Here is a 20558-nt window from a genome sequence, read left to right as displayed (position 1 = left end):
AAAGACTTGTTTGGCATCATCATCTGCTCATTCTGGCGAGAAGAACGTCTATCCTAAACAACTTCATCATCGCAGACCGCGAATACTGATAAATCCTCTGCATAAAGAGTGTCGTAAATTAATTGAAATATCGAACGAAAAACTATTACTAGTATTAGCGTTCACCGCCGTGCACAGCAATTCTCAGACGTGGGCTCGTTCCCTGACCGAACCCAATATACGCCGCCTAGCCACAAATAGACACCCTCGAATCCAAGCAAAATGGCGAACTATTAAAAGAAGTGTCAAGGGCTGCAACTATTAAGCATCCTCGCTTGCCGTTGTTTCTTCCTAAAATGATGCATATTCACACGGCCGCATCCTAAGGACTCTGTCACGGAGCATAGGCGTGAGTAGCAATGGACCGGCCTTTCTCGGCTTTTGACAAGTCGCCCTCGTAATAGACCTCGTACTGAGTGGTTTTGCGAATGATGCCGTTGAGATCCTCTTGGATGTATACCCTCTGATACGGAGCCAGGATGAATTCCTCGCTACTTTCCTCATGATGATGCACTGAGCTGCGACCCTCGGCTTTGCTCGGGCCGGTGTAGGGTGCCCACTGGCCGTTGAGAGAGCGCAAGCGGCGATGACCGATTGTCATTGTAGGATTTGAGGAGCCAGAAGAGTGTGGATTCTTGGGCGTGGATGCGATTGTCATGGAGCCAAATAGCCCAGGAAGCATCCAGGCGAGGACCATGCGACACATTGGCAGGCAAGCGCAGATGAGAGCGACGTTCATCTCGATCATGGTCCAAAGCGTAGATGCAATATCGTCTAACGGCATTCGTTAGTAGATTAAGAGGTGATATCTGAGCTTGCCTTACATGTTACATCGGGGGAAGTGATGGAAAAGTTGAGCGTCGTAGCACGCAGAATCGAGGTGACGGTGACGCTGAGGGATAGATGTCAGCTTTTCTGACTGCTGCAGAATAAAATCGGATTTACGTACAAACCACCGAGAGCGAACACGAGCATAAGAGCACGTTTCTGGTTGACGGGAAGCTTGCTAGCCCAGATCGGCTGCATCGGGAGACTGAGAATCAAGAGGTCCGTCGCAATGGCAAAGCCAGCATTCGCGTACCAATTCTTGATCATGCTGATACAAGTGCCATGGAGGGACTTGTCCCAAGCAAAAGGAATTGGTGTGCATTGCCAGATGGACGATGCCGTAGTCGCAACACAGTACGCCATGACGATGCAGATCAAGGTGTTGCAGCTGTAGCGGAACCACTTCTGAACAAAGATTCGGCGGTAGAGTAGGAGAATCGACGTTTTAGTGAGATTAATGGTGAGCTTGTAAAATATTTGAGCAATGTAAAACATCTGTTTACTGTGTTAGTAGAAAGGCCGGTGCGCAAGTCTCTGGAAGAGAAAAAGGGTACCTGAAGAGCCTTGAGTTTGTTCGGTTTCGACAACGACTTGACATGCTTTCCGAAGCCAGCGTCCACCGATACCATCATGAAAATCATGACAGTCAGTGTACAGAACTATGAGACTAGAATCAGCCGCGCGGATTTCTGTAAATGGAAGATTGTGCTCACATAGGACAGAATAATAGTAGCATCGTCCCAGCCCAGGCCCGTTCTCCTCGATATACGGTTATACACACGGATACCCAGAAAGATGGGCGTGACAGCAAAGAAGACAATACAAGGGATCCTCACGTAGTCAGCATGACTAGATGCTGTTTGGCTTTCGAAGACAGTCATTGTGAATGGTCAAAACGTGTCAACTCGCAGTGTTGTACTGCAACAGCAACTCAAAAATAACGACGTGGTTCGGACGAAGTGATGGACCATATATGCAGGCAGGCACAGCATCTAAGAAGAGAAACAACACGGGATACTAGGTACAGGGGACGGCAATCTTTTTAATAGCTATGGACAAGGTTCTCTGAAGAATGAACATATCAATATGCAGGACGGGGTGGAACTGCGAACACACAAATGAGCAGCGTTGCATGAACTAGTCGGCACATCAAGCGCGGACCACCACCATCATCATCATCTAATAACCCCGCTCCAGCAAAAAGGTGATGGGACATGCGATATGGAGGAGGGGGTACTAGTATGAGCGTCGATGCTCCCATTTTCAACCCCCAAAGCATGCCGGGCATGCATTAGGCTGCGTTAGCTGTCTGAGTACGCGGCGCGTGGTCGAGTGAAGCAGACCGGTTTCACCAGGATGCTGCAAACCCGCATAGAGCCATCATGGCACAAATTTTTTGAGGTACTATATTGCAGACTGACGCCACGTGGATGATCATTGCAAAGGTACGCTGCAGGATCAGCCTCAAATCAAAGGTCTGTTGCCTGTTTGGGTAGGTGGTTTGCAACCCCCCCAGTTCCCTATTAGTCCTCTTTTCCCCAGCACGATTTAAGAAGACGGTTTACGCTTGCCATTGGGCAGCCTCGCGATGTGATGAATCGCTGTACTGGTAGATGGGCGACGGAAGAAGGGTGGTGAGTGCCGGCTCGCAATTCGTTTCGAGAGGTTATCCGCTGACCGCCCTGTGATGTTCCGTCTGGCATGGGAGCTCGATGGACAATGGGTGCCAGGCTGGTATACGCCAGTGGAATGTAAGCCAGTTTAGACGAGAAGCAATTGAGACTACAACCTTCGTAGCTGCGAGGCTAAATATGCAAGAAGACCGAACGAACGAAACCCATATTCCTTGACGCAGTGGCCAAGGCGAACACGGCTTTCGGGAGCTCCCCTCGCATTATCCTTTCTTTTTTTTTTGCCACATGGCGCGTGCACGTCGTATCGAGGGGGTTGGTGAATCGACTACGTTTGTGGACAACTCCTAGTCAATGGTTCTGGACGCCGAATACAACCCGATGGGTAACAAGAATTTAGACTGAGTAAATGGTGTAGCATAATTAGATGCGATCCCACGTATCAGAACTGCGGAAATGAATGTTCAAGAACTGCCTGAGCTGAATGGAAGAAATTGGGTGGCATATCTCACCAGAATGAGGTTATAAAGCGAAAACTCAGAGCAAAGCCCAATAACTGGCTGAACTTGCTGGCCCAGCTTTGTCGCGGGAGAGAGGCTTGGTGAAGTGGCTGCGGCGTAGTAGCGCAGTTTCTGTTTACAACTATCAAACCAACCATTGAAGGCTGCAGCTACTGCATGCACAAGACTCTTTTAGGCGCAAGTCCCGGGGGGAGTTGACAACCGAACGGACCGTAATAAGCCCCTTGTCGATACCCGGCCGGCAGACCCTATCGGGTGATTCGGGGCCGACAGACTGAGGACCAAGAAAGGAGCAAGCAAAACCAAAAAAAAAAGAAAATGGTGCGGCAGCTAGCAGAAAGCCTGGCACCGGCGCGCCGAGCGCCAACACCCTAGCTGGCAAGAAGGATTTGCGGTTTATGAGTAGAGAGGGCTAACTAGTTCGTCGGCACGAGATTTGAGGAATAGAGCTCCGCGCGTATAGGGTTTGTTGCGTGGCGGTGCCTTTTATCCAACCACGGCCAGCAGACAAGACAAAGGCCTCTGGGCACACCCGGGTCCGCTAGCTAATTGAGGAATCGCCATCTAATAAGTGCACCGACTTCACTTGTCGGTCGATCTCACGGGGACAACAGCGGGGTAGTCGCCATTCTGCGCAACGAGTACACTAATCCAGGTAGAAAAAGGGCCGGTTCCGAACGAGCGACTAGAGTAGCTCCTTGCGAACCTTGTACATGCTACGCAGCCATCACCCCCACCAGTGAGGTGCTGGAGAGGCTGGCGGTCTGTATACTGCCCCGGCTACCTGTTTTCTAACTAGACGTTGATCTATGGTGACCCTTATCAGGCTTCCAAGTTGATGAACACTAGCTGGTACAATCCTTCTTTCCAAGGCTTACGTCGTTTTGAGAAGCTGCAACTCCCCACAAAAGAGGCTCTATATTGGCTCTACCAGCTAAGCTAGCTACTATCAAATAAACCTGTTCAAACTGAGCGAGCTTCTGGTTGCTGAACGGTGCTAGCGACGCTTGCATTGTGATCCCGTCTTGTGAGGGTACCAAGTAGCTATAGAAGATTGACACAAGCTTGTGCCCAGCCTCCTCGATCTGCGAATGTGTCGGATGCTTTGAGCGAAAACTTTGGCGTCTCGCCTTTGGCAAACCACCCTTGCCGTTTTGCCTCTCCGGACCCTACAAGGCAAAAAGCAAGCCCAATAAAAGACTCTCCGCCGCGTCTATACTACGAGTAGGGCCAAAGCTGCCGTTAAGCTACTAGTACACTCCGCGGGCTTCAAGACAATCTTCAGGGCTTTCGTACGAACCCTTCTCCTCCTTCCTTGTCCATCCCTTTGTAGCACAGTATTGCTGTGTTCCCAAGCATTGCTCCCATTGTCCAGTGTAGCATACTGGAGATCCCTCGGGTTTTATAATGAACGGCTTTTTGAGAACCGTCAGATCGTCTCTAGATTTTCTGAATGTCGTCGCTGCAACTCACCTTGCGAGACTCATGGGCTTGCAAGCATTCTTTACTATTGGTGTACTGGTAATTGTTCCCAAGCCTCTTACGTCAAAAAGGGCTGTCAAAAAAGAAACAGAATCTACGGGTGCCACAGTTTAAGTCTGATGGGCCAAGGGTGCCGCAATTCTGTTCATCTTTCCCGACCTCAATATACGGTAGCTTCGCTGCAGTCTGCGGCTCGTTTAGAGGCGCTGCTGTTGCTAGAGCCGCCGATAAAGGGAGGAAAGTAACGGAGCACCTCATTGCATTTGATTAAATCAAGGTAAAGAAGTCAGAGTGGATAAGAAGATGTGTTTTTGATTGAGCAAAGTGCTGGAGTAGCTTTGGAATGGTGAAAGATTGTGAGTGGTGAAATTGCGACGAGTTTGACGGGACTGATGCGCAATATAAATCCTGAAAACAGAGGTGTCCTGCTGACAACAGTAGGTAGATAAATCAAGTACGATGTAGGGGTGTTCCTTACCTTGAGACTACCTGTTTCCCACACACATTGAGCTGCATGCCTCAAACACTAGGGTGTAACTATATCACATCAACTGTCCAAGTACTACTGGTAAGTACTGGTTTGATGGGTGTATTTACCATCCTAGGATACTAGATGCTTTTTACTCTTCAGGGAATGTCTATAATTATGCGGTATGGATACAAAGGGAATATCTCGAACGAAAGATATCGTATAACGGCATGGCAGTACGTATAAATTTCATCTCGCACACAATAAGAACGTATCATCGTGATACAGCAGACATCGTCACTTGCTGTACAGCCCACCGGCTAGTCATGGCAGCTATAAGATCGGCCAGGCACTTGCTAAACCCTCACTTGTATTTCTATTATGATCATTGATGAGCAGTACTATATAAACACAGTTAGGGCCATGGTCATATCAGCGCTTGTATTACCACAAAGGCTGTGGAGAGCTACGTTGGATATGGTCATGCCGGTCTCTACGTAGCGTTATGCATGGAATCACATCCAGTTATTGATAGGGATCATGGGGACCCATACGAGACTTCGGCGGAACTACTTCGGACACTATTCGTTACGTCCGCCAAGTATTTAAGTGCTCATACGGAGTACTCTTACGAAGTCTCGAGTATACTGAGTACCTAGCTATAGAGAAGGCGCTAAATATACGGATACCAAGGTATCCTTTCCGAGTCAGTCAGCACTCACAGTTTGAGAGTTATATAGGGGCAAGAGGGGTAGGTGAAGGTCGAATCCATGCGGGGACTCAATCTGCAGAAGTGAGTCGGGAATTTGGTAACAGGGTCTATTAGCAACTTGCAATATTCAAGGGGAAAAGGCTATGAATGATGCCTTTGCTTCCTATCCAGACTTCGGCAGTTGATTGCTGATAGTAATGAAGATGGACCATTGTCGATATTCTTACGGCCATTACGAAATTGTCATATGTACTCTGTACAGCACGAACAGTACAAAGCACGCACCTTGGCGGCAAGAAGGAAATCCCTGTGGATTCATGCAATGGGTTCGCAATCGTTGGTCGCCATTCAGAGGAATCATCGAGCGCGCCCTCTGGCTAGACAATCATGCAAAGCAACCTCCTCGCCGTCTCACCGACCACCGAGCCGGAGCACCTGCACAACCATACACGAGCCCTGCAACTGAAGCTGACAGAGGCCGACCTGGCCTTATCCAAGACCTCGGTTGGGCAGAGCTTGTAGAGTCGGATGATGGATCGTAGTGAACTTTTGGCACTGCAAGTAGGCTGAAATACACTGTGCACTCCTTATCAAATACATTAGCACTACATGTGCTGCGCCCCTAGCGACTTCTGTTATGTTAGTCTGGATTGAGTGCTCACCTTTGCAAGTATGACTGTACTAAACGAAGAATCTCTACATTCTGAACGCTGCGGATTGTCGGCGGAGCTATCAAGGACGTTGTCGCTAATTGAAACCCGATACCGAGCTGATGACTTGGTGTTTTCCGTGGCACGGGCCATGCGATTGACAGGCTAGAGATTTGCTCTGCCGGATGATGATATTTCTCCCCCAACACGGAGTGCATTAGTTGCCCGCAGCTAGCTGCTAGGCGATGACCATACGGGGCGGGTTTGGGCGGGGTGCAGGAGCAGAGTACGCTGCAAGACCGACAGAGGGGACTGGCTAATACTACCGCAGACGGACCAGTCTCCAAATCCGGGAAGAATCAGCGTAGATTTTTGGGACTGTCATACGGGTGTTGTGTGTCGCTGCGGTGCGATACCACATGGCTATTTTACGCTGGCGTTGTTGGCGAGCTAGTGTGGTGGATGTGAGACGATGAACATCGATACGGGAAGCTGCGGGAATCTGAACTCGATAGATGGTTGAAGGGCCCACGATGTGCACCGATCACAAGATGTATATGTAAGGTTAGAAATATTGCAGGGGCAAATGATTGATAGGCCTCCATCGTTTGTCAGCGGCCAGCCCCTCAGCTTCCAAGCCGCTCGCAGCTAGCAGGCGTTCTTACACAGCCGTTTGTTTGCCAACTTGTATCCTTCACCAACCACAGTTTTGCATCAACACCCGAAAGTAACGCAGCACAGTGTATCAAACTACCGGTGCCGCTATATCCTGTCCATGACGATTTCCAGCAGGTCAGACCCGGATACCGCAACCTGATCTCACCTAAAGACGACCAATCTGTTCGGCACAGGCCACCCACCAAGCAAATAAAACGGCGTCGGTGCCAAATGTGTTCGTCGCCGACACAAGTCGTTATCCCCAGCGGCAGCAAAATCCGCGGTTCCGGCTGGCTTATGATAGGGACGTGATAAGAGACTCTGCGAAGACTGGGCCAAGGTTTATACGCGAACGCGGATATAATGATAAATCTCGCGTGGGTCAGAGTTGGCACCGCCAACTACTTACCAGATGGGACAGAAACGCATTTTAGTGTTCAAAGGAAATATTTTGCCACCGCATATTCACCACCTACATGGATCCATATGTTGGCAGCAACTTGCAACCATCATTGTCCGTCTCCTACTTAAGTATGTACCAATCACTTATACGTACGCGATGACACAGCAAGGTTGAGTTGACGAAGGAATCGCTCAAGACCTTGATAAGTTGGAGCTAGTGGCCCGAAATCCCGCTCTCATTTCTGCCCAAACCTGATGATTGATGGAACTCGCTAGCAAAAGTTCCCGTTCCAGCGAGACGCGGAGGAGATCGAAACTGGGCCCACCTGTTGTAAAACGTCGAGAGCCACTTGCCCGGCTCAAGAAGCTATTCCCAACCGCCAGAGTCTCTTCAGACGATACCCAGGTAAACAGAGAATACGGAGGTAATGCACCTGCAGAAAAATGTCGGCCACACGTGTAACCACGGCCAATTTCTCACGAAGAAACCACGCCGCCTCGTGGCAGCCACTGGGCGATGCCCCTGTCACGAATAACGCAAGTTGGTTGGCCTGGCTCTGGGCAAGTTGCAAAGCTAACAAGTAGCACATGGTAGACTACGACAATTCGAGCTACTTCCGGTCCCTCACCTGCTACATCTGGCGCCGGTTCGTCACATTATCAGGCTGTCATATCCACCTCCCTGCATCGGGGATCCTGCGCCTAGCAACAAGAGACGACTCCACTGGATATTCCGTACGGTGAGTATGCCGCTCACCACCTCAAGTTCTCGATCCAGGGCACCCGCCTGCATCTTGACACCTACGTTACATGTGCTTCTGACTGGAATGTTCTGCTCTGCAGCTGTCTTGTGCGACTGATTAAAAACGGCCGGCCAGCTGCCACAATAGCCTCACTTTCTACTCCCCCAACCGCCCGCGAAATACGCGCCTTTACTCCTCGCCATGCGCTTCTCTCTTGCTGGGCTTGCGGCCGCTGGCATGCTCTGCGCCGGTCTTGTCTCGGCGCAGACCGACGGCTCCATTGACAATGGTCCCTTTGACAATGATCTCAATGGCTCCAACTTCACCTACCCGCACCCGGTGAAGCTCTTTCGCTTCCACAACCAGCTCCAGGATCTGGAGATGGCGTTCATGGACGTTCCGCCCTCCTGCGCCCCCAATGGCAAGACTGCTGTCGTCCTGCACGGCAAGAACTTTTGCGGTCCTACCTGGGGCGCGACGATCGATGCCCTCACCGGAATCGGCTACCGCGTCATTGCCCCGGACCAGGTTGGCTTCTGCAAGAGTAGCAAGCCCACGAGCTACCAGTTTAGCACCAACCAGCTGGCCAAGAACACGCAGGCGTTGCTCACGACTCTGGGAATCAAGAAGATTACATTGATCGGCCACTCTCTCGGCGGCATGCTCTCGATCCGATTCGGTCTGCAGTATCCCGACATGATTGAGAAGCTTGTTCTCGTCGACCCGGTCGGTCTCGAGGACTACGTGGAGAAGGGGGTCCCTTATATTGCCCTCGACGACAGCTACAAGTCCGAGTCGGCCCAGACCTACCAGTCCATCAAGGGCTACGAGCAGGAGGTCTACTATGTCGGCCAGTGGAAGAGCGCCTACGACACGTGGGTCAGGATGCTGGTCAACATTTACAACGGCTCCAGGCGCGAGCAGTTTGTCACCAACCAGGCCCAGATTGTCGACATGGTGCTGACCTCGCCCGTTGCCCACTACTTTGGCGACCTCACGCCGCAGACGCTCCTCATTGTCGGCGACAAGGACAAGACTGCCATCGGGTCGCAGTGGAGCCCCCCTGATGTCGCGGCCAAGCTTGGACACTTTGATGTTCTCGGGCCGTATGTCGCTTCTCAGCTTCCCAACGGCCAGCTGCACCAGTTTCCGGATCTCGGTCATGCTCCTCAGCTGTCTGATCCGGACGCCTTCCATTCCGTTGTGCTCGACTTTCTCTGGTCGTAGTGGTTCTGGGTGAGGCACCACTTGCATGGTTTTTGTACATACCTTGATATAATGTTGATAGCTTTTTCGATTCTTTTCTTGGACGTGCGGCAGATCAAAGCATAGCAAAATATGTATGTATAAATACAAATGTCCTCGGGTCAACTAGCTATTCTACGGCTCTATGATGTGAACAGCCGACTTCAACCACGCCACCGTTACAGCTTATATTTGTAAGAATGTTCTTTTTTTATCTTGGTTCGTTCATTTTTGGGACTTTCGAAGCATGCATCCCTAAAGAGCGCAAGGATCCATGCCAATAACCATATTGAGGCACAAATTTCCTACTCAGTCGAGAAGTTGAGGGACGTTCTGCGTTGGAGCTTGGCATGACGGACGTCAGAATCTCTCAATAGTATATCAGCAAGCACTTTACAAGGAAGAAGAGCCGGCTGTTCATCGTGTTTATTGTTCAATTTGTACTATTTACTTTATATGTTTCCTTATATATACGTATTTTGGCGGCATTGACAATCCCAGGTCCCGTCGACGCCCGCCGGTCAGGATCGGTCCAACCTTTCTCTCGGCTCAGACCCTCCCCTCCCCGGGACGACTAGTTGCCGCTGTAGGCGCACTGGACGCCCTGGCTGTCGGCGCGGCAGTCGGTGAGGGTCTGGCCGTCGATGGCGACGTTTGTGATGCGGCTGCCCTCGGCGCTGACGCTGCCGCCCTGGCCCGAGGTGGCCTGGCAGTCGGAGAAGTCCCACTCGCCAAAGTTGGCAAAGGTCTGGGAGTCGCCGCCGTACTCGAGGATCCACTCGGCGTCGGCGAGGCAGAGGGACTCGCGCATGTTGCTGTACGGGGTGGTGACCTGGCGGCCGGTGGTGAGGTTCTCGAGCGTGGAGCTGCCCGAGGTGGGCGAGGTGGCGTTGACCGACATGCGGATCACGTCGCCGTCGGCCACGGGGAACTCGTCGTCGTAGTACACGGGCGGCTCGGGGTACCACTCGTACCAGGCGCGGACGGTGCCGTCGCCGTGGGCCTGTACGCCGGTCTGGAGGATGGCCGACTGGCAGCTGTAGCCTTTTGATTGTCGCCCCCGTCAGCTGTTTGGTTCTTGTTTGAAGAAGGGAAGGGGAAAAGGGGCTAGAGGGGAAATCGACAGCAAAAAAAGAGGAAAAAAAAAAAAAACTCACCATCAATGCCGACCCAGGCGGCGGTGCCGGCGTAGGTGTCCTGGCCGGAGATGTTGGGAATCTTGGTCGTGCCCGTGACAAAGGTCCAGCCGTTGCCCTCCTGGACACCACCGCCCCAGGGCGACTGGACCTGCTGGCCGGCGAAAGAGCCGACCTTTTTGTTGAGGGGGCCTCCGACGGGGACGTTCTTGCTGGCCCTCGGGGCGGCGAGGGCACCCGTGGCGGAGAGAAGAGCTACAGCAACGGCAGTCTTCATTTTTTTTGCAAGTGTTGTGCTTTGTGATAAAAGAATGAGAAGGCTTCTTCTTCTTCTTTGGTTTGGAAAAAGGAGAAAACAAGAGCAATCACATTTCTTGCGGTCAAGTCATGAGGATGTATTTATACATGAAAAGGAAACCCCCGTCTCTCGTCAGCGTCGCATCGCCAACACTGTTCCTTGCTTGGTGATCGGGTCGCCATCATGACTAGAAATGGCCCATCTTTTGTTGTTGCGTGGCCTGCCCGAATCGATCTAGGCCTGGAAAAAACTTGCTTTGCTGATGGTCGATGGGTGAGTAGATGGATGCCGGGTCCTGGTTTCGACCTCGAAGAGTTTCCTTCCTTGTACGGTGCTTACACGGTTGGTTCGGCTCCCGTGTAAATGAAGCGGCGCCGCCGATCGCCAACACCAAGCGGCCCCCGGGCAAAGGAGCCACCTGCCATTAACGGAAGGTCAGTCAATCAATTTGTGGCGGTTCCCTCTTTTTTTATTTCTCTTTTCTAGTTTCTTTCCGAGTCCCAGTACGCCGCCGCCGCCGAGGTCGCAGCCAGCCAGTTGGCCAAACTAATCTTGTCGTCACATTGTGTCCACTTTGTCCCAGAAAACAAATCTCCACGATTCTGGTACATTGCATGTGCATCAAGTGGGCACGCCGGCATTTTTTGGGTCGCTTCTCTGGGGTGCGTCGTTGGTGTGTGGCCTGCGAGGGCTGGCTCCAATCCCCTTGCCCCCCCCCCTCTCCCCCTCCCCAGATGCCAAGAGATGTCCAGCCGCTGCCAAGACGGCGATTCGGCTCGGGATGAGAAGCCTGAAAAGCAGGGGCCGGACATGGGACGGGACTACTATGGTAGGCTCTCGTCATCGCAGCAGAGTGGTTTGGCCTTTTGGTATGGGATGCTCACCATCCAGGTTCGCGTTGACGAGAAACTATCAAGGCACGTGGGGGTTTCCAACGCACACGCGTCTTTCCTGCAGGCTATTAGACAAGAAAATAGAGTCTGTTTCACGTCAAATAGCCAAATGCAGTCCTATCAGTACTTGGATTGACAAAACAGGCAGCAGCCGCCGACGATCGCACTCGTTGTCTCGACCATGGCCGGGTAGTTTATTTATGACTCAGTGTCATAATGCTTAGATTGTTATCGTGTTGCAGCGCCCCCTTGTCATCTATCTGTATATTGGAATTTTGACACCACGATATTACGTTGCCGTCAGCAGCAGCAAAGGAAGCAACCCCGTTTTTTTTTTTTTTCCTTTACATCTTTTTTTATCTCTTGCCCCGCGTGTAGTCCGTTTAAGGAAGCTCGTTTCGCCTTGCGACCCAACTGATCGGCAACAAAGTACGCCCGCCCGGTGATAAGTTACGGGGGGGGGGGGGGGGGGGGGACGCGGTAAGAAAGGGGGGGCCAGGCAAGGACGGAATGGAATCGCGACGAGGAAAGCAGCGGCTCGGGGCATATTCCGCCAAGGACGATTTCAGCGTGAGATGCGGCCCAAGATGCCAAGGAACGAAGAAGCCGATTTTGTGGCGCGCCTCACAGTATTCTCTTGTGACCCCCGATGCAACTTGACCACGGCTCTCCGGTTCGGTTTGGTGGGGAAGCAGTCAGTCAACTGCCGGCTGCGGAGGGCAGGTGCTCGGATCATCGGCTAGAACTTGTATGCGGTGGTAGTTTTTGAGTTGTGTCATGTAGATTCCAACAAAATGGATCAATAATCTCAACTATTATGCTGACTATAATGGTAAACTAAGTGTCTGTTTTTGACGGGGGGGGACTGTGTTAACAACGTTTGTGTGTGCATGATACAACTGAAAGACGCAGTCACACAAACGAATTTGAAAGAATGTGCAAGTATCATTGGGGAAGCATAATCACAATTGACAAGACAGAATTCCAAACCCCCCAACACCAAATTGGTCAGTAGAGTAGAACGCCCGGTTTCCTGCTTGGTTTCATTCGGGGGCTTGCTTGTCCAGCATGCATGTACTATGTGTTCTTGGTGGCGATGGCGGCATAATCAAAGGACAAGGAGCGCAGCAGGGTGTTCCGAAATCAAAGAGTTCAAAGCCGCAGCAAAGCATCCCGCGAAATCTCTTGGATAGGTTGGTGCGGTACACTCGCCTCCTGGCGTTACAGCGCAGCCCGATCAAGCGTATGAACGAAAACTAGCACAAAATACAGGCAGCGTTTGACCTTCCCGCACCCCCCATTTTCACCTCTCTTTCTTTAGTCCTTTTTCCTTTTCTTTCTCGCCTCTTCTTCTTCTTCTTCTTCTTCTTCTTCTTCTTTGACATGGGGATTGCTACCCACAGTGTAGCGTCGCTTTACGTGAGCAAATCGTTTGCGGCGCGGGACCTTTCTTCTCTTGCCAGGCAAAAGATGAGAGAGAGGCGGATATACTGGATAGTAGCATGGCTTCAATACCTAGACAAAGAAAACAAGGGAGACCAGAGAGAACCGGGTCCAAAAGTTGAAAAGTAGCAAGACTCCTTGATGCAACTCTTCAAGTCGTGTCGAAAAAACCCCCCTTTCCCCCCCTCCGAAGAAGAAGAAAAACTTTGGAAGAAACGTGAGGCCATACACACCACGACTGCACACAAGAGACCTACTCCCTCAACCATGACCGCCACCTCGGCCCTCCAGGTCCTCCTCCTCCGCTTCCCCCTCCTACCGCGATCCCGGCTGCACGCCACCCTCCAAATCGTCCTCTGCACCCTCCTCCTCCGCGCCCGCCCCGACATCCTGCTGCCCTGGCAGCGCCTCGTCGTCGTCGTCGTGCCCTTGTTGGTGGTGCTGTTCCTCTTGCCGGTCCAACTGCTGCCGCCACCACCCATCGCAAGGCGAACAACTCCCTCCTCGTCCTGCTCTGTTGTGGCAGCAGCAACGCGACGCCATGAGCATCTCGCAGCAGCATGTTCTGGTACCGTGTTCGCCACCACCCCCCTGGTCGCCGTGCAACTTCTGGTGAGCGCGGTGCGGACGACGGCGGTCACGCGGGTGTGGTGCTGGTGGATCGGCGCAAGATGGGCAGCAGCGGCGGCGGTCCAGTGGAGTCGGTGCCGCGGAGGGCCAACGCCGCTGGCCGGGCGGGCGGCGCGGGCGGCGCGGGCTCGGGCTGTCCGGTGCCTGCGCTGGTTCGTCAAGCACGCGAGCTGCCTGGCGAGCCGCAAGCCGCGTTACTGCCAGCCGGTTGGCGAAACAAGGAGCTGCCTTGGTCTGGCTGAGGATGTTGTGAGGAGCAGCTCGCGGCGGCTGGTCTGGCTGTGTCTGTGCATGGCCCATTTTCTCATCTTCACACTCGGTCTCACCATTGTTTTGCTGTGGATTTGCGCATGCGGACTGGTGGTATCTTTTTCTTCATTAACTACTTAGTCATGGGCACGATCACTCTCGCCAGCGATGTCGTGCCGCTCCTCGGCCTCTCCAACTCTTCTCGAGGGTGGATAGCCAGCCAGCAGCGCGTCCCTTCATCCCCCCCCAACGCAGAAACATGTATGCATGGGTATTTCCAGCCCGTAACAGTATTCTATATACAATATACAAGGTGCTCCGTTATATGTACTTGCTCCACGCCATCTTAGCCAGCCACTCGCTTGACCCACAGAGTCGTCGGTTCGTAGACTGCCTCCTTGTCCTGCCGCTTGTATGCACGGTGAAGCATCAGACCGATTTCATACTCTTCCCGCAGCACTGCGGCCAATTCTTCATTGAGAGCCTCGACCGTTTTTCGGTCCGTTTCTCGCTTCTCCTGCACCTTGGCGCTGTCGAAAAGATTGTCCTTGGGAATGAGTTCTGTCATTTGTTTGACGCACTGTTTAATATTGGTCCGTCGGTTGGCTAATGCGTCTAATTGCGCAGTGAGATAGCCCACTCGATCGCCCGCAGAAATCTCGGGCGGCGCGGGCGGGAGCGGCTTGGCGAGAGACGAGAACGAAGCACGACGCGGCGTCACGGAGACCTTGTCTAATACAGAGCCAGTGGTATTGTAGGCAGGAGAGTTGGATCGTGGAACCTTGGTGGTTCGAATAGCAAGGGGGGCATCGGATACGGACCGCAGGTGTTCATTACCAGACAATGGTGGGCCGAAATCAGACCCCGGCAAGGTGGGTGGTGATCCGATGCCGACAGCGGGTGAGTTTTCAATAGAAGTCGCTCCGTCAGCAGTAGTAGCATAAGTTGTAAAGCTAAATCGTGAGTTGGGCTGTGCCCAAGGGTCGGTGCGGGCGGGGCGAGAGGCGGTCGGGCTTTCGGGCGTAGGCGGTTTTGGGACCTCATCTTCGTTGACAGGGCTGGAGGCCAAAGGATGGGCGTGGCTGCTGTTCTTGTCGAAATGCGCACCCGCAGGTGGCTTGCGTTTGATGGTGATGCTCTGAGCCGGAGAATATTGCGGGTGGGAAGACGCGTGCGGCAGTCTGTATCCGTCCTGACGAGGCGGGGAAGGGTACGAATCCTGGCCAAATTGGCTGGCATCCATATCGTACTGGGCGCGAGCGGGCTGCGCGGCAGGAACGGCAGCCTTTTTGTGTGTCCGTGAGGATATGAGTTTGCGCATAGCAGCACCAGCGCCGGTGGTTCCGTCGATACGGGAGCTTCCCATCTGTGATATTCGAGCACGGAAGTGGCCATCGCCCTTGAGGGCGCCTCGCTTGCCGGCGTTGGTAGGGAGAGGGAGCGTCGCAGCATTTGGGTCGTCGCGCATCGGCTTGACTTGCTTCTCACGACCACTGGCGCCATGCCATGGGGGTCTGGAATCGAGCGGCAAGGCCTGCCTGCTGGCCTGCTTGGAGCGCAGACCAAAGGATGAGTCTCGTCCAGGTTTCACGGTCCTCTGGGGGGGTCCCTGCACCAGCTCGGCGGGAACAAGAGTTTGCGGCTGTGGTTGAGGACGCCATGTCGCAGTTTCATTATTTATAGGCCTCCTCTGCAAAGGCGCGTGCGGATAGGTAGGTGCTTGATCTATGGCAGGGGCGCGGTGCGAGCCACGAGGTACAGGAGGCAGGTCACGCTGGGCGACGGGGATATGACTGGAGTGCGGAGCGTCGGCCGGGGGCGTCAGGTCTCGCGGGTTTCCTTTAATGGCTTGGACGAACTGCTCATCGAGCGAGGGGTCCGAATCCTCGTCTATGGGTGAGACTGTTTCAAGATGCGGGCTGAGGGGATGATGGTGTTAGTGAGGCTAGACCACCCATGCACGGCGCTCGTGTGCTATCGCTTGAACTTACGGAGCGTGCCAGGCCGCGATCTCTGGAGAGCTAGGAGGTGATACCGGCTGAATCACCAGCGGCGGCGGCACCATGTTGAAGTCGTCGGGGCCGGGCCGTATGGTGGAGATTGGGGGGAGGTGGCGCTCGAGATGGGTGTCGTCGTCGGTGCCGGAGAGAGAGGAAGTGCGCGGGGGAGCAAGAGCAGCAGCGAGGCAGGGAAGTTGGCGAAGACGGCGAGGGTTGCGAGGAGGAGGTTTGAGGTCGGGAGAGGGGGGAGGGCTGGTGGAATAATCGAGAAGAGGCGTATATGGGCTATATTAAGACGAGTCGTGTTAGTAGAGTGCGGATGGTGGGCGGATGGTGGGCGGATAGTGGTGGGTGCGTAGAAAACGGTTGGTGCATGGAAAACGGTTGGTGCATGGAAAACGGTTGGTGGTAATAAGACGTGGAGAGTGGTTGAAGTGGGCAGGGTGGCGGTGATGCCGGTGGACAGGTGTTCGGACGAGGCTTGTTGGGTCTAGAGCCAGGCAGAACGTGAGACGACGGACGGGGATGTGGGAGAGGTGATGGAGAGGGTGACGAGGCAGTTTTGGGGTCATTTGAGTCAAAATTAGAAATGTGGGAATTGAGGCGCGCAAACGGTTGGTTGCGGTTGTGGTGATGGTGGTGGTGGTGGTGGCAGTTGCGGTGGGGGTGGTGATGGCAAAGACTGAACTGGGGTGGTGCAAGGCAGCTGAATGAATGGATGTATGGATGAAACGATGAAGGGAAAAAAATGGCTTACTCTTCTGGATAAAGAGACTGGGACACGGTTTTGCCGTTGATGATGCGATATTTTTGAGTAACGTCTGTGGTGATGCCAAATGCTGTGAGGGAAGGATCGTTGTCGAAAGTGTCGATGTGAGTGTCGAGGATGGGGCGTGAATTGGAATATAATTGCAAATGGGAGCGTGAATGAGTAAAGGGATGTGGCTTTTGGTTGGAGCGTTGGTGGCGAGCGAGGCGCAACTTGATATTATGAGTAGCAGAACAAGTAGAAGAAGAAGAAGAAGAGGTGGTAGAAGAAGTTGGTGTCAAAGTCGTGACAGTAGTAGCACTCGTAACAGTAGTGGCACTCGTAGCAGTAGTAGAGGCGGCAGACAACAAGGCAGCCTTGCGAGACGACGAAGCAGCCACAGTCGCAGGAACAGGAGCGACAGTCGTTCCGGTATATGTATAGGCGGCATCAGCGTCAGCACCAGCAGCACCAGCAGTAGCAGCATCCTCCTCGTCAGTGCCGGCGCCGGCGGCGCGAGCGTCCAGGCCAGCGTCAAAGCCAGCGTCAAAGCCGGCGCCAGGTGAAGCATACAGGGATCCAGCAAGTGCTGACGGTGAGTCGTGGTAATACCGACTGGTTCCGAGAAAGCTGCTGAACGAGTCGCCAATGAGGGAACCTTCGTCCGTGCTCGTGAGAAGACCTGCAAGAGGGTCCTCGGCCGGCGGCCAGGCTCTGTTGCGATTCCACATTTTGGGCGGCATTGTTTCGGAAAGTGTACGTTAAAAAAGAACAAGGGGAAAAAGAAGGAAAAGACCCAGAAGAAAAAGAAAGGATAAATAGAAAGGATAAAAAAAAGCAAAGATTCGTGAAATGTCGTGTAAAGCGCTTGCAACGTGAAGCAAATGTCCTCAAAATGTCGAAACGTGCTGTAAGCGCTCCAAATGTCGTGCAACACGCCGTAACTGTGCAGCAGGAGGCGCTGGAAGAGACCCCTGTAGGTAGGTAAGATGGGCACCTAGATAGGTGCCTATAGGTAGGTAGGTACCTAGGCTGCCAGGCAAGTCCCTAAAAAAAACCCTGGGGCACGCCACAGCCGCAACCCTCCCACTAACCAAGCAACAGCCAAGTAGAAACGTTCTTCTTTGTCGATTTCTTACCCCTTTTTGGTGGGAAGCGGTTCTCTGAACCTTTTTTTTTTGGAGTGAAAGAAGACGGCCGGCTCCAGACAGCCCGGGGACAGCTTCCCAACTGGGGATGAATGGCAAACAAGCCAAGGGGGGTGTCGGTGTCGGGTGCAATCAAGACCAAGTGGAAAAAGAAAAGAAACAGGAAAATAGAGACAAACGAAAGCACAGTCACCCTGTTTGCGTGCTCTTTTCCTTTCTCCTGTCCTCTGTTCTCTCTTCTTTCTCTATCTTCCCTTTCTCTCGTGTCGTCTCGGTCCGGCTACTTTCGTTGGCGCTCAGCTGCTCTCCCAATGTAGGAAAAAGAAAAGAAAAAAAGTTGCCTTCGTTGTGTCGTCGATGTGCCTCTGAAAATAATCTCTCGCAAGTTTTCTACCTGTCGTGCAAACAAAACTGGTCAGCCCGACCTGTGCGTACGATTCGATCCGAGACGTGAAGAAATACGGCCGATGGACTAACAAGTCACTTACAGACAGACGATGCCTGAAATAACGACCAATGAAGAGAGTGAATTAGAATTAAAAAAATGAATCACAAGCAAGAGGAAGAAAACGGCATTAAACCAAAGAAGAAAAAGCATCACTCCTCTTCAGTCTCTACGGCAGATCACCTCATCTTTATTCTCAACCCAACCCGACCCCCCCTTCTAGTCACGAATAATCGCATTCCCAATGTCTCAAGCGCCTGCGACGACGACCCTCAACAACCCTTCCCTACCCCCTCCTTTGCCTTTTGCCCACATTCCTCCCCCTTGCTGGGTCTCGTTCCTGGGTCGCCTTTCTCTCTCTCTCTCTCTCTCTCTCTCTCTGCTCTCTCTCCCCCCTCTAATCAGCAGTCCTGCCACCTTAAACTACGCCAACCACTTAAACAAGGCTGGTGTCATGAATCAAATCTGCAGACACACAGACGCAAATGGCCTCGTTTCTTCCCTTGCCCTTCACCCACATGGGAATGCAGGGGGGGGAGAGGGGACCCCGGCCGCTCGTCCACATAACCCACTCATCGCCAAATTTTCTGCAACGAACCAAAGAGAAAAGGCCAAAAAAAAAAAAAAACTCTTTTTCAATTTCTCTTCTCCTAAAAAGGTAGCTCGGCATCCAACCATCAAGCCCTTGAACGCGGTCCCGCCCATCCCGGGCCGCAGTCCCCCGTGCTCCTTGATCAGGGACCCAACACGGGGCTGGGGCGGTTCCAGCTCCGTTTCAGAGCCTCGTCCGTCCAGAATCGACTGGCCCTGCGTCGCCCAAACAGACCGCCACAACCGACGAGAGAAAGGAATCCAAGCTACATGTGCCACACACCCACTTTCTCGAAGTGGGTGTTGGAGGACAAAATGGTCACCATCCAGCACGTCCAGCTTGGTCAAGTTGAGTGCTGTGTAATAATTGATAGCCATGCTATACCGAAGGACCACAAGATCGCGCCAACCATAACGACGCTGCCGACTAGTGGGCGTTCCCCATTCTTTGCCCAATTCTTGGAGGCTCGTTCCAACTTGTCCAAGATCTTTAGTTTTGAAACTGCCCATCTCGACTTGGGTTGTAAAGGCTTTGAATACTCTACTCGTGCCACGCACCCACTGCTCGCGCAGATGGCGAGCAGTGGGTGCGTGGCACGAGTAATCACTTAAGTGAGGCCGCGGGGATTAAGGTGTAACCTGCCAATAATGCCTGCCACGGTTGTGGTAGAACTTGTCACATATGGATATGATCCAACGTCGAGATCGAGCATCAAGGCGTTGGCACCCTCGACGAGAATGTTCATGTTGTTCTCTTGGGGGGACTGCATGAAGGGCACGGCATCGATGGCGGATTTTGCAAGCTTGGGACGATATTCTCTAAAACGGGCGATTTCGTCCTCAACGTCATATCTCAGCAAGTCGCCATATCTCTTGGCGTAGCCTGATGCAAGTCGGCGAAGTTTTAACTCAAACAGCTCAGCGTTAAAGACCTCTACTAGTCGGATACCACCTCGTGCAGCCTTTGTACTGCAACATGGGCCAATCCCACGACCTGTGGTTCCAATTTTGTTCTCGCCAAGCTCAACCTCTTCGAGGCCATCGACAGCAAGGTGAAGGTCCAGGTTAATATGCACTCGGTCCGAAACGAGAATGCGATCGTAAACTCGGGGGAGGCCTTTCTCGTCAAGCTCCTTGAGCTCGCGGAAGAATGATGGGACATGGAAAACAACACCTAAACCAATCAAGTTGGTGCAGTTCGGGTTGATGAGGCCAGAAGGAAGCAGGTGGAAACTGTATGACACACCCTGGGTGACAATTTGATGCCCCGCGTTGTGACCTCTGGCGGCGCGCGCGCAGAGTTACGCGTCAGTAGCAAGGATATCGGTCAGCTTTCCTTTCCCTTCATCTCCCCATTAGGAGCCGAGAATAACAGTGATGGGCATATTTTAAGATGCGATCAGGTATCGAAGCAGAGAATAGCATAGCTAGAAAGTTATAATAAGAGAAGACGAAACTCTTAGAAGATGGGGAAAGATAAGAACTTTATGCGCAGGGCTACTGAGTGACTACTTACTTAGCTAGCGGGGTTACCTTACATAGGTAGGTACCTCATGCACAAGTAAGCCATTGCATTAGCGATCTACTGGCCACGCCGC

At 52.7% G+C, this 20558-nt stretch overlaps 6 protein-coding genes across 6 annotated transcripts; 2 read left to right on the top strand and 4 right to left on the bottom strand.

Moving 5' to 3' along the window:
* Window positions 1-373: 373 nt before the first annotated feature.
* On the bottom strand, window positions 374-1748 carry V2A60_007735 (uncharacterized protein; the record flags this gene model as incomplete). The annotated part of the gene is made up of 5 exons (XM_083259017.1): window positions 374-813; window positions 864-931; window positions 989-1362; window positions 1422-1526; window positions 1581-1748. 5 exons carry the CDS (start codon window positions 1746-1748, stop codon window positions 374-376), a joined length of 1155 nt encoding a protein of 384 aa, XP_083115143.1.
* A 6587-nt stretch (window positions 1749-8335) lies between these two features.
* V2A60_007734 (alpha/beta fold hydrolase) lies at window positions 8336-9361 on the top strand (the record flags this gene model as incomplete). Its single annotated transcript, XM_083259016.1, has 1 exon — window positions 8336-9361. One exon carries the CDS (start codon window positions 8336-8338, stop codon window positions 9359-9361), a length of 1026 nt encoding a protein of 341 aa, XP_083115142.1.
* Window positions 9362-9953: 592 nt separating this feature from the next.
* Window positions 9954-10792, bottom strand: V2A60_007733 (A4/G1 family peptidase; the record flags this gene model as incomplete). Its single annotated transcript, XM_083259015.1, has 2 exons — window positions 9954-10423; window positions 10537-10792. 2 exons carry the CDS (start codon window positions 10790-10792, stop codon window positions 9954-9956), a joined length of 726 nt encoding a protein of 241 aa, XP_083115141.1.
* A 2624-nt stretch (window positions 10793-13416) lies between these two features.
* V2A60_007732 (uncharacterized protein) lies at window positions 13417-14021 on the top strand (the record flags this gene model as incomplete). The annotated part of the gene is made up of 2 exons (XM_083259014.1): window positions 13417-13580; window positions 13709-14021. 2 exons carry the CDS (start codon window positions 13417-13419, stop codon window positions 14019-14021), a joined length of 477 nt encoding a protein of 158 aa, XP_083115140.1.
* A 353-nt stretch (window positions 14022-14374) lies between these two features.
* On the bottom strand, window positions 14375-17519 carry V2A60_007731 (uncharacterized protein; the record flags this gene model as incomplete). Its single annotated transcript, XM_083259013.1, has 3 exons — window positions 14375-15947; window positions 16020-16313; window positions 16786-17519. 3 exons carry the CDS (start codon window positions 17517-17519, stop codon window positions 14375-14377), a joined length of 2601 nt encoding a protein of 866 aa, XP_083115139.1.
* Window positions 17520-19568: 2049 nt separating this feature from the next.
* Window positions 19569-20530, bottom strand: V2A60_007730 (adenylosuccinate synthetase; the record flags this gene model as incomplete). The annotated part of the gene is made up of 2 exons (XM_083259012.1): window positions 19569-20241; window positions 20520-20530. 2 exons carry the CDS (start codon window positions 20528-20530, stop codon window positions 19569-19571), a joined length of 684 nt encoding a protein of 227 aa, XP_083115138.1.
* Window positions 20531-20558: the final 28 nt, after the last annotated feature.

The sequence above is a fragment of the Cordyceps javanica genome, chromosome 5 (assembly GCF_051103115.1).
Source record: "Cordyceps javanica chromosome 5, complete sequence".
Taxonomy (NCBI): domain Eukaryota; kingdom Fungi; phylum Ascomycota; class Sordariomycetes; order Hypocreales; family Cordycipitaceae; genus Cordyceps; species Cordyceps javanica.
Note: the sequence above shows the minus strand (reverse complement) of the source record. Positions and strands in the feature narration are given on the sequence as shown.